The following is a 13,798-nucleotide window of genomic DNA, read 5'->3' as shown; positions in this document are numbered from 1 at the left end:
CTAAGGAGTAAACAATAGGTGTACATAGAGCCCAAAGAGTGAGAAGAACAGTTGGACAGACAAAGGAGTCTATAACAAGATAGCAAGAACTGCAGACTCTGGAGTCAGAGATAACGAAGTGTGGAGCTGGGGCAACACAGCAGGCCAGGCAGCATCAGAGGAACAGGAAAGCTGATGTTTTGGGTCAGGACCCTTCTGCTGGTGGTAGCATCATGCTGGAGGTGGTGGAAATAGCGGCTAATGATCTTCTGGTTGTGGATGCTGGGGGGATGGTAGGTAACCATGGCTTACCATGGCATAGATGGCTTACCTACCATCGCACCAGCATCCACATCCAGAAGATCAGTAGCCGCTATTTCCACCACCTCCAGCAAGATGCTACCACCAGACACATATTCCCCTCCCCTCCCTTGTCTACCTTCTGCAGGGACTGTTCCTTCTGGGACACCCTGGTGCACTCTTCCTTCACCCCCAACACACCCCCACAGCCCCACAGCACCTTCCCCTGCAATCACCAAAGGTGCAACTCCTGTCCATTTACCTCTGCCTGCAAAAATAACTCTGAGCTTCCAGTTGCCTGCCACTTCAACACACCACCCTGTTCCCTGGCCAATATCTCTGTCTCAGGCTTGCTGCAGTGCACCACTGAAGCTCAGCATAAGCTGGAAGAACAACACCTCATTGAGCTCAATAACTTTAGGGCTTGAACTCTCCTATGTCCCAGCCCCCACCCCCACACACCAACCCTTGTTATCACATAGTCTGCCATTACACACTACCTATTGTTAGCCACTAACAGTCTCCATTAACAGCTATTCACCCTCCTAGCCAGATCATTATCCACTCCTTTGTCCAACTGTTCTTCTCTCTCTTTATGTACATCTATTGTTTACTCCTTAGCCCCTCCACCCACCTTTTCTCCTGTACACAAACCAACATTTCCTAGCTACCATCAGTTCTGAGGAAGGGTCACCGGACCCAAAACGTTAACTTTGATTTCTCTTCACAGATGCTGCCAAACTGGCTGAACCTTTCCAGCAATTTTTGCTTTTGTTTCTGTTTTGCAGCATCCACAGTTCTTTCTGTTTTTGTTCTGCGTCTGAACAACTCAGGAGGTCATACTTCTGGAAATTTCTCATCTTTTTTGCCACTAGACATGTGTCTTCTGCCTGAATTAATACTGTGCTATCTTTGAAGGTCTTTTAAGTTATTACATACACCATAATAGAAATTACCCACCTCTAAGTGCCCTTCAGAAGTTTGTGATGAGCCACTTTGTTAAACCGCAGCTATCTGTCTGCTGAAAGTATTCCCTCAGGGATTGTACATTGTTGTAGAGTTTGATACAACTGAGTAGTTTGCTAGGTTATTTCTGAGGATAATTAAAACCCTACACCCATATTGTTATGCAACTGGAGACAAATAGAGGCCAGAGATAACAAGGTGTAGAGCTGAATGAACACAGCAGGCCAAGCAGCATCAGAGGAGCAGGAAGGCTGACGTTTTGGGGCTACTTGGCCTGGTGTGTTCATCAAGCTGTACACCTTGTTATCTCAGATTCTCCAGCATCTGCAGTTCCTACTATCTCTGAAACAAATAGAGGCCAGATGAGGTAAGGGCAGCAGATTCTATCCCTGACAATCAGTGGTAAACAGAATTAGTTTCTATGAATACCTGGTAGTTTCAAGGTGACCATTACTGATGCTAGCATTTTTATTAATTCATTTTGCATTTATTTAACTGACTGAATTTAAGTTAAAAGCAAAATACCACAGATGCTGGAAATCTGAAACAAACACAGAGAATGTTGGAGAAATTCAGCAGGACTGGCAGCATCTATGGAAAGAAACAAAATTAATGTTTTGAGTCTGATATGACTCTTCTTCAGAACACAATTTACATTCCTCAACTAATCAAGATGATGACTATCTGTCTACATCAAATCTTTCAGGCAACATCGGACAAATCTTTAGGATCAGAGATAGTAGAAACTGCAGATGCTGGAGAATCCGAGACAACAAGGTGCAGAGCTGGATGAACACAGCAGGCCAAGCAGCATCACAGGAGCAGAAAGGCTGACGTTTCGGGCGTAGACCCTTCATCAGAAATGGGGGAGGGGAAGGGGATTCTGAAATAAATAGGGAGAGAGGGGGAGGCGGATAGAAGACGGATAGAGGAGAAGATAGGTGGAGAGGAAACAGACAGGTCGAAGAGGCGGGAATGGAGCCAGTAAAGGTGAGTGTAGGTGGAGAGTTAGGGAGGGGATAGGTCAGTCCAGGGAGGACAGACAGGTCAAGGGGGCGGGATGAGGTTAGTATGTAGGAGATGGGGGTGCAGCTTGAGGTTGGAGGAGGAGATAGGTGGGAGGAAGAACAGGTTAGGGAGGCGGGGACAAGCTGGGCTGGTTTTGGGATGCGGTAGGCGGAGGGGAGATTTTGAAGCTTGTGAAATCCACATTGATACCGTTGGGCTGCAGGGTTCCCAAGCGGAATATGAGTTGCTGTTCCTGCAACCTTTGGGTGGCATCATTGTGGCACTGCAGGAAGCCCAGGATGGACATGTCGTCTGAGGAATGGGAGGGGGAGTTGAAATGGTTCGCTACTGGGAGGTGCAGTTGTTTATTGCGAACTGAGCATAGGTGTTCTGCAAAGCGGTCCCCGAGCCTCCGCTTGGTTTGTAGGTTGAAGGATTGGTTAAGATTCCAAGAAGAATTCACCTGAAAAAATACTTGTTTTCTGATTCGGTCAAAGAACGTGGGCATCACTGGCTGGGTAAGCATTTATTGCCCATCCTTAGTTGCCCTCAAGAAGCTGGTGGTGAACTGCCTATGTCAACCACTGCAATATGTAGACCCACAATGCAATCAAGGAGGGATTTCCAGGATTTTGACCCAGCTACACTGAAAGAACACTGATATACTTCCAATCAGGATGAGTGTTTTGGGGGGAAACTTGCAGTTGGTAATGTTCCCATTGTTGCCCTTGTCCTTCTAGATGGTAGGGGTTGTGGGTTTGGAAGGTGCTTTCTAAGGAGTTTTGGTGAATTTTTGCAGGTACACACTATTATGACTGAGCATTAGTGGTAGAAGAAGTGAATATTTTTGGATGTTGTGCCAATCAAGGGGGCTGCTTTATCCTGGATGGTGTCAATCTTCTTGAGTGTTGATGGAACCATGCTCACCCAAGCAAGTGGTGATTATTCCATTGCACTCCTCTCTTGTGCCCTTATAGGTTGTGGACAGGTTCTGGGGAATCACAAGGTGAGTTAATCACTGTAGGATTCCTCATCTCTGACCTGCCCTTGTGGCCAAAATACATTTATGGCTATTCCAGTAAAGTTTTGGGTCAATGATAATCCCCAGGATAGTGATAGTGGGTGATTCACTGATAGTAATGCCATTGAATGTCAAAGGTTGATAGTTAGATCCTCTCTTGTTGGAGACGGTCATTGTCTGGCACTTGTATGACACAAATGTAACTTGCCATTTGTCAGCTCAAGCTTGGATATTCTCCTGGTCTAGCTACGTTTGCAAATGGTGCTGAATATTGTGCAGTCATCAGTGAACATTCCCACTTCTGACCTTATGATAATAGAAAATTCATTGATGAATCAGCTGAATGTGTTTGGGCCTAGAACACTACCCTGAGGAATTCCTGCAGAGATGTCCTGGAGTAGAGATGACTGTCCTTCACCAACAACAACCATCTTCCCATGTGCCGGGTTTGACACCAAACATCAGGGGGTCTCTCCTGATTTCCATTGACCCTAGTTATGTTAAGGATTGTTGAGGCCACACTTGGTCAATTGTGACCACGATCACTCTCACCTCCCTTCTTGCATTTGTATAGCACTTTTTATGACCATTGAATACCTCAAAGTATCTTACAACTAATGATGTGGCCATTGCTGTAGTGTAGAAAACACAGCACACAATATGTGCCCAATAATAGTAATGTGACAGTGACCAAGCAATCTGTTTTTGTGAGGTTAACTGAAGGATAAGAATTTCCCTGCTCTTCTTTGACATAGTGCTATGGAATGTTTTATGTCCACCCAAATAGATTAATAGGGCTTCAGTGTAATATCTGATCTTGAAGTTGACTCTGCCTACAGCGCAGTACTTCCTCAGCTTCCGCCCTACAATTGGTGGACTTTAATGCCTGCCCCCAGCCCTAATTCTAAGGTAAGTCTCGATATTTGGCTGGTATCTGATTGAGCTGTGTGGAGTTTGTTGTCCCATTTTGATTAAATTAAGTCCAAATCCAGTGGCCTAGAGTCCAATTGGGGCCAGTTACTGGCCTGTTCAGGGCCTGATTCCACTACCATTAGCATTCAACCATCAGCAGGTAGGGATTTGCTATGTGGGAAACTACCCAGCAAATCCTGCTAGATTGCCTGGAGCCTTCTGGGAATTAGGGATGCGATTCCCTTGTTCAAAAGCTCTGTGTGCCCACTCCAAGCATCCAGAGTAGCAAAGGAAAGCCAACAGGAAGCTGCTCCCCCACACTTGCCTTCAAATCCCCTTCCCCGATGTGGCACTGCTTCCCTGAGAGCCCTATCCCACCCAGAATTACCTGGATTTCGACAATCCATTATCGATAAAGCCCCAGTGCAAAATCAGCCATTAACACCAATCCCAGCAAATCTGCAGTTATCCTGACTGGTCAGCAGCTCACAGCAGCAGGATTTCTGTCTGATAATGGGCACTGCAGAGATTTAATAGTCCCAAAACGGATAGGTGTATTGGTGGGAGAGGGACCACTGCTAATTTGGAACTTTATCCCATTGGAGTGCCAACAGATTTCTCTCTAGTCAATGACTCCCCACCAAGCCACCTTGACCAACCACCTCTCACATTAAATTCCACCCTGTGAGAGTCAGCCTTCATTCTTGCGGTGAAGTGGGAACTTCTGACTCTGAGATGAGAGTGCTCCCAACAGAATGACAGCTGGCTCCATACGTTACCCTCTCGAAACTTGTGCCATGTCCACCTGGTAGATCAGGCATTGTTTTAATATCTCTCCAACAAAGGTACCTCAGCAGGCACAAAAGGCACAAAAGCCCACAGGAAAGTTCCTACTCTCTAAGCTGTTCACACATGACCAAACATGGCTCTGTTTCTATGACAACCAACACATTTGGGCCCTTTGCATTCATTTCCAGACCTTGAGAAACATTTCTTCAAATCCTTTTAATTGCTTATCTGCAAATCCTTTAAATAAATCTATGTACACTTAAATCTGCATCAATGCTACATGTTACTTCCATTTTGAATTGTACAGGATAGCAGAGGCCATTCAGCCTACTGTTTCAGAGCTGGCTCGTTGAAAAAAGTATTCCAATTAGTCCCACTTGCCTGCTATTTTCCATTGGCCCTGCAAAAATTTCCCCATTCAAGCATTTATCCAATTCCTCTTTCAGGCAGTACATTCTGGATAACAACCACCTGCATCAAAAAAGAAGTCTTCGCCTATTCTGCTCTTACTTTTTTTCCGATTATTTTAAACTTGTGTCCTTTGGTTCCCAACCTGCCTTGGTGTGAAATAGTTTCTCCCAATTTACTCTGTAAAGTTTCCTTTTTTATTCATTCATGGAGTGAGGGTGTCATTGGCTGGGTGGGCATTTGTTGTTCATTTGTAGTCATCCTTAAGAAGGTAGTAGTGAACTGCCTTCTTGAACCATCACAGTCCATTTAATGTAGGTAGGTCCACAATGCTAATAGGGAGAGATTTCCAGGATTTTGACCAGTACCACTGAAGGAATGGTGATAAATTTCCAACTCTGCATGGTGAGTGCCTTGGAGGAGAATTTGCAAAAGGCAATGTACCCTTGTATCCACTGCCATTATCATTCTAGATCGTAGAGGCTGTGGGTTTGGAAGGTGCTGAGAATCATTGGTGAATTTCTGCAATACATCTTATAGATGGTGCACACTGCTGCTACTGAGCATTGTTGGTAGAGAGAATGGATGTTTGTGGTGTAGTGATATTCAAGAAGGCTGGTTAGTCGTGGATAATAAAAACTGAAAGATGCTGTAAGTCAAGAACAAAAACAGAAGTTGCTGGAAAAGCTCAGCAGGTCTGGCAGCATCTGTGAAGAAAAGTCAGAGTTAACGTTTCAGGTCAGAAAAGAGTTGTGAGAAAGGGTCACCAGACCCGAAACGTTAACTCTGACTTTTCTTCACAAATGCTACCAGAGCTGCTGAGCTTTTCCAGCAACTTCTGTTTTTTTTGTCCTGGATGATGTCAGGCTTTGCCGAATGTTGTTGGAGCTGCAATAATCCAGGCAAGTCGGGAATATTCCGTCGCAATCCTGAGACTTGTAAATGGAGAACGGATTTTGTCAAAACAGAAGATGAGTGATATGCTGCAGGATTCCTAGCCCCTGACTTGCACTTGTAGCCATTATATTTATTTGACCAATCCAGTTCCATTTCTGATCAATGGTGGCATCCAAGTTATTGATTGTGGGATATTCAGCAATGGTGAAGCCATTCAATGTCAAAAATGATCTTTAGATTCTCTCTTGTTGGAGATGGTCATTGCCTGGCAATTCTGTGGCACAAATGTTAGCCCAAGCCTGGATATTTCCAGGTCTTGCTGCATTTGAACACAAACTGCGTCAATATCTGAGGAGTCACAAATAGCGCTGAACAATATGCAATCATCAACAAACATCTCCATTTCTGATATTATGATGAAGAAAAGGCCATGAATGAAACAGCTGAAGTTAGTTGGCTCAAATGTCACTATGCTGAGAAGTTCCTGCTGAGATTTCCTGGAGGTGAGATGACTAACCTTCAAAAACCATAACCATCTTCCTTTGTGCTAAGTATGACTCCAACCAGAAGAGAGATACCACCGCCCGCTCCCGATTGCCATTAACTCCAGTTTTGCCAGGGCTCCTTGAAGCCAAATTCAATCATGTGCAGCCTTGATGTCAAGGATGGTCATTTTGACCTCTTCTCTGGAATTCAACTTTTTTGTTCCTTTTATAAACAAGGCTGTAATAAGAGTTGTTGGCGCTGCAAAATTCAAACGCAGTGAGCAAGTTATTGCTTAGTAATTGCTTCTTGATGGAACCATGGGTGACCACTTCCATCACATTAATGGTAATCAAGAGTGGACTGACAGGCAATAATTGGCTGGGCTAGCTTGTCCTCCTTTTTGTGTCCACAATGTTGCTGGGCAATTTTCCATTTTGTTAACTAGCTGTTGTGACTGTACTGAAACAGCTTGGCCAGGAACATAGCAAATTCTGGAGTTCATGTCTTCAGCACTACTGCCAAAATGTGGCCAGGGCCCAGAGTCTTTGCAGTATCCAATGCATCCAGCCATTTCTTGAAATCATGCAGTGAACCAAGTCCTTAGCTGACGACTGGCATGTGTAATGTTGGGGACCTCTGGAGGAGGCCAATTTGGATCATTCATTTGGCACGTTTGGCTGGAGTGTGTTGCAACTGCTTCAGCCTTACCTTTTGCACTGATGTGCTGGGCTCCCCCATCAGGGAGGATGATGAAGTTTGTGAAACTTCCTCCTCCAGACAGCAGAGTTTTGCTCTGATCTGTTGGTGAGGAATTGCTTAGTCCTGTCTATCACTTGTTGCTGCTTGGCATACAAATAGTCATGTTTTGCAGCTTTAACAGGTTGACAACTCATTTTTAGGTATGCCTGATGATGCTTTTGCCTCTGAACTGAACCAGGATTGATAATGATAATTAATTGATAATTCATGATAATGATTGAATGGTGGATATGTCGGGCCTTGAGATTGCAGATTGTGTTTATGTATAGTTCTACTGCTGCTAATGGCCTACAGTGCCTCAAGATGTCCAGTTTTGAATTGCTAGATATGTTTGAATTCTGTACCATTTGGCACAGCGATAGTGCCACACAACACAATATAAGGTGGTATCAATGTGAAGACATGACTTTGTCTCCACAATCACTGTCCCTTTTACCAGCGCAGTGATGCATCAGTGGCAGGCAGATTGGTGAGGATGAAGCCAAGTATGTTTTTTCCTCACCAGCTGCCATGCCCAGTCTGTCTGCTATATCCTTGAGGACTCAACCAGCTTGACAAGTAGTGCTGCTGCCGAGTGATTCTTGGTAATGGACCTTGAAGTTACCCACTTAGAATACATTTCTTTCAACCCTTCGTACCCTCCTCCAAGTAGTGTTCAACATGGAGGAATATTGAATCACCAGTCAAGGAGAGTAGTCCGTCGTAATCAGCAGGCAGTTTCCTTGACCATGTTTGACATGATTGATGCTATAAAACTTCATGGAGACCAGAGTAAATTTGAAGATATTCGGGGCAACTTACTCTCAACTGTATACCGCTGTGCTCCACCTCTGCTGGGTCTGTCCTGGAATAGTGACGATGTTCATAACTTTGATTAAACTTCCCCTCGATATTCTCTGCTCTAAAGAAAGCAAGCCCAACTTCTATCATCATTATCCAAGAATATGGTGTCATTCCAGTAAATAAGAGCTTGAGGGGAGTCTTGGCTGAGTGGAAAAGTTGAATAAGCAGCAGAGGCAATTGAATAGATGGTCTCGATATTATTGACAACGTAGTTCAAGAGTTCTTCTTCTTGTTGACGGAAGTGAAGATGACTTCATAAAGTGAGAACACAGGATATTAGACCATTTTGTTGCTTCTATGTGATAACATCACACAAGACAACTTTACTCCCTTTGCAACACAGCTTTAATCCTCCAAATCATGAAGAGACTCCCTGGGGTTGATGTTGATTTTAGGAGATAGTATGAAATGAATGAGAATGGATGGGGAGGCCCATATTCTATAGCTCCCTGTCATTATTACCATGGAATTCAATGGAAAGAGATATAAAACTGACTCATTACCACTCTTATGCACTGCCACACAAAGTTCAGATTTACCCTGCTGAGTTTAAGGGGGAACTTTCAATCTCCATAAAGATTTCCAGAAACAAGCAATGTCATATCATAGTCATTTTGTTCTTGTTGCCCAGCCTCACTAACCTCCCCGTCCACATTGAACAAGTTAGGGCTTCCTTCTTGTCAAAGAAAGAAGACTGAGGAAATTACTTGGCAGAAGTCTTTATAATTGTTGGAAATTCATTTAGGTGGACCTAGGGGAAACTTTTTCACTTGTGGAGGAGGTCCAAAATTGGTATAGAATGGTTACTAATAAATTCATTCCGGAATTCAGAGGAAATCTCTTCACCCATAGTATTAGAATATTGGACTTGCTATCACAGGGAGTGCTAAAGTGAATAATAAGGATGTATTTAAGAGGAAACTACATTTAGCACTTGACAGAGAAAGGTTTACGAAATATGCTGATATGATTTGACGAGATTTGATGATTATGCTCATTTGGAGGATAAACATTGACCCATTGGGCCAAATGGTCAGTTTCTTTTCTATTAATACTGTGTTAAACCTATGTAATTCAATGTTAAGATTTCCAAATCTTCTTTGGCATAGGTTTGATGGAAGTGTGGCCTTTGAACCTGTCAGACGAATGTTTTCACCAATGTAGTACATAACTAACAGAAGTACTAAGCTCCCAGGGCAGGTATTAACTGGCTTCAGCAACCAGACAAAACAAAAGGGACCTTTGTTCACTTTAACACATCATTCATCTTAAGAGATTCCCGCCTCCAGTTAACAGATGGTCCAGGATTCAGCTCTCAGCTCTGCTGTTTTGTAATGAGGGTGGGAGATAAGTGTTGAGCGTAACTTGAGTAGCAACATCCTGGGGTAGGAATAAGTGCAGGTGTTACCTGCCCCATCTGCTTTCTTCTGCAGAATCCTCTGGGTCTAGGTGAACTCAAAAATGCACGCTACTGCTTTGATTCACCATCTGTCTCAATTTCTACTTACGTATGTAAAGCAGGAGCTCAAACTTCATTAGATTAATAACACATTTTTCACCATTTTCCACCCTCTTTCCCAAAGCTGCAGCTTGGAAGAGATTGACTCACAGTTTTTCATACACCTCTTTCATCCTCTCATTGAAATTGGAACTTGTAATCTTTAATAAAAATCTCATCTCAAATCTGCATCCCTAGAGCCAGTTTTGGCATTATTTTGAATTTTCCAATGTGTGAACAATTACAAGTTACAGAGCGGAAAATATCTAATGATTGACGGTGTGAATAAATATAGGATAGACTGTGAGAAGGAAAAACTTATATTCATACACTAACTTTCAACACTTCGGCAGTAAAATGCTTTGGAATGCCTCAGTTAAATTCTTTTGAAGTGTCATTGTTGTTCAAATATAGGATATGTATTTTGTACAAAGCAAAGTGCCACAAACAACAATGTGAGAATGAATCAATAATCTGTTTTTAGGTGTTGATTGAGGAGGAAATATCGGTTTTGGCATTGGGGATAACTCTCCTGCTCTTCAAGATAATATGGTGTGATTTCCGACATCCACCTGAGATGACAGACAGAGCTTTTGTCCATGCCTCATCAGAAAGCTGGCACCGCAACAATGCAGCTACATATTGACAATACAGTCATGCATTGCCCGGATGTTGTACTCAACACCCTTAGTGGTTTAGAGAATGAAAATTACCTGCATTGCATAGGATAATGGTTCTGAAAAGGTTAATGTTTGAGGGTGCATTAGTCTCCACCCAATCTGATGATGTCATATAGTTTTGAGAGGAAAGCCAGGAGTCCGGTTTGAGATTCTGATGAATCAGATGTGTAATCCCTGGCTTTTGATAGTCTTCGTAATTATTTCTGACTTGCCAATGTAACTTGTACTTAGTGCTATCAAGCAATAAATTAAATCTTGTTGTCAAGGCAAATGCCTCTTTTTACTAAGACTCATTAGTGGTTCATTCTCTACCACTGATAATCACACAGACCTTTCAACAGAATATGGAAAGGGGAATTGGTGGCAGCAATCTACCCCAAACGTTAGCTGATATTTGTCCATTCCAAAACACATACAACAGCATGGCGTTCTGACCCCAACCCAGTTCTTTTGGAAAATTACATTTTTGAATATCCTACATGAGTAATTGTATGGAGATCTTGTGGTACAATTGGTAATATGTCTGCTTCTGGGCCTGAAGTTCTGGGTTCAAGACCTATTCTAGGACATATGGTCAAGGAAGGTCCATGGCCAAACAGGTTGAGTATCCACCTTGAAACCCTTCCAACACATGCCGCTGGTGGGCTAAGATTGGGAAAGATTCCTGGTCAGCAATGCTTTGGGGCCTCTACCATTACTAGCCATAGTTCTGGATTACAAATATGCATGTAAAAGTGCATGTTTCCCCAGCAACTCAGATTCCCAGAGTGATGTGTAACACAACACCACCATCACATGTAATTTGAGACATAATATCAATGACTCCCAAACTTTCCCGACTGGGCTTCTCATCCAGTCATGTCTGGGTCATAGACACAAGAAAAAGCAATAGGCCATTCAGGGTGTCGAACCTGTTCTGCCACTCAATTCAAACATGTCTGAACAATCATTTCATCGACTGTTTCCCACACTATATCTCTACATCATTCACCTTTAGAAATGTATCAATCTTTACGTTAAATATACTCAAAGACTAAGCTTCCACAGCACTCCGTGGTAGAGAATTCCAATGATACACAACTCTTTGAGTAAAATAAATTCTCTTCATCTCCATTCCTAAGTGGCTTTCTCCTGATTTTGAAATTGCATCAATTGATCATCACCATCTAAATGGGGGAAACAGCTTGTCTGATCTACCCTGTGTATCTGTTTAAGTACTTTTTGGCTTTTGGTGAGGTCACCTTTTATTCTTCAAAACTGAAAAGAACACACGGCCAGTTTGCCCAATCTCTTTCCATACAACAGTCCTGTCATCCTGGGGTCAAGTCTGGCGAACTTTCATTACACTCTCTCAGTGGCAATAATAACAAAGGGGCCAAAACTGCACCCAGCACTGCAGAGGCACTCTAACCAATGTTCTATACAATGGAAGCAAGACTTCACTACTCCTCACTTAAATATCTTGTGATAAAGACTAATATTCCACAAGCCTTCCAAACAGCTTGACATACCTGCATGTTAGCTTTCAGTGACTTTTTGACAAAGCACCGGTCCCCTTGTACATCTAGACATCCAAACTCTCACCATTTAAAAAATATTCTGCAATGTTCCTCCTACCAAAGTAGATAACCTCACATTTTTCCACATTATATTCCATCTGCCATGTTGTTATCCATACCCTCAGTATGTCCAAGTCTTCTTGAAGCCACTTTGTATCTTCATCACAGCACACATTCTTACCTATTTCTATGTCACCCACAAACTTGGTTCCCTTATCCAAATCATTGATATGTAGTGTGGACAACTGGAGCCCAAAATCTGATCGCTGTGGTACGCATCAGCCATAGCCCGCTAATGCGAAAATGTCCTGTTTCCTTAATTCATGCCAGGATATTACCTTCTCCCATGTATTTTGATTTTATGAACCATCCTCTCTCTCGGGGACTTCATCAATGGCCTTCTGAAGATCTAAGTATACTATGTCTACCAACACCCCTTCATTAGTTCTGATAGGAACATCCTCAAAAAACTCCAAGAAGTTCATCAAATACAATTTTCATTGGACAAATTCATGTTATACTCAATCAGGTCATTATGATTCAAGTGTTCATTTATCACATCATTGACAACAGATTCTAACTTTTCCCTGCTATTGAGGTAGGGCTAACAGGTCAATTGTTCCCTGTTTCCTTTGCCTTTGCTTCTTAAAAACGTAGTGACATTTGCTGCCTTATAACCTGCAGGAGCCATTCTCAAATCTATAGGATTTTGGAAGATAATCATCAATGTATCCATTATATTCATGGCTACCTCTTTCAAAATTTTGGAACGTATTGGAATATTGGGTCCCAGGTATTTATCAACCTTCAGCGCTACCAACTTCTCCATTTCAACTCTCTCATAATATTAATTTCCTTCAACCCCTCATTTTCCCCTGTTCCTTAGACCTCTAATTATGTAAGATTTCTGGTATAACAGACACAAAGCTTCTGTGCCATTTCTCTATTCCTCATTGTAAATTCTCCTGATTTTAATGGGTCCACATTGTCTGAGACAAATGTTTCCTTTATATACATACAGAAGTTCTTACAGTCAATTGTATGATTTTTGCTAATTTAAATTCATATTATTTTCTCCTTTTCATTATTAGTTTTTTGCTGCATTATAAAATCCTCCCTGTCCTCAGGTTTATTATTGTTTTGGTAACTTTGTTGGCCTTTCCTTTTAATCTTATATAAAACTTAACTTCCATTGCTAGCTACAGTTAGTTGACTGTCTTTTTGGGGTTTTGTGCCTGTACAGAACACATTGGTCTGGTAAACTATGTAATCGTTCTATAAAGACAATCCGTTGACTGTATATAATCGTATCTTTTAATTTTTTGCCCCAACCACTGCGCCAAATTGCCCTTCATACCTTCATAATTTCCTTTGTCCAAACGTAACAGCCTGGTTTCCAGTTATAAAATCATAGAATCGTAGAATCCCTATAGTGTGGAAGCAGGCCATTCAGCCCAATTGAATGATCTGTCTTTTAAACATTATGTAAAATTCTTCCATATTAGTGTCACTTATGTCTGAAGGCTTTTTTACAACAAGATATTAACTTGTCGTTCAATGCCAGATCTAAAATAGGCTGTTCTCTAGTCAGAGATAGTCAGTTCCTCAACATACTAATCTGGGAACATTGGATGACTAGAGATATTGAGGCTCTGGTCAAGAAAAAGACAGAGGCATATGTCAGGTATAGACA

The 13,798-nt window shown here is 42.3% G+C and overlaps 1 protein-coding gene across 1 annotated transcript in view; it reads left to right on the top strand.

The window, feature by feature from the left end:
• Positions 1-10,531, top strand: part of palm2akap2 (palm2 and akap2 fusion) — a 157,449-nt gene extending 146,918 nt beyond the window's left edge. Inside the window, exon 7 of the mRNA XM_048592658.1 lies at positions 10,351-10,531. Within this exon, the coding sequence (XP_048448615.1) occupies positions 10,351-10,361 (11 nt within the window). The 3' untranslated portion in view covers positions 10,362-10,531. The remainder of the gene's footprint in view (positions 1-10,350) is intronic.
• The last annotated feature ends 3,267 nt before the right edge of the window (positions 10,532-13,798 follow it).

The sequence above is a fragment of the Rhincodon typus genome, chromosome 3 (genome assembly GCF_021869965.1).
Source record: "Rhincodon typus isolate 14 chromosome 3, sRhiTyp1.1, whole genome shotgun sequence".
Classification (NCBI taxonomy): domain Eukaryota; kingdom Metazoa; phylum Chordata; class Chondrichthyes; order Orectolobiformes; family Rhincodontidae; genus Rhincodon; species Rhincodon typus.
The sequence above is the reverse complement of the archived record's forward strand: the minus strand, read 5'-3'. Positions and strand labels throughout refer to the sequence as shown.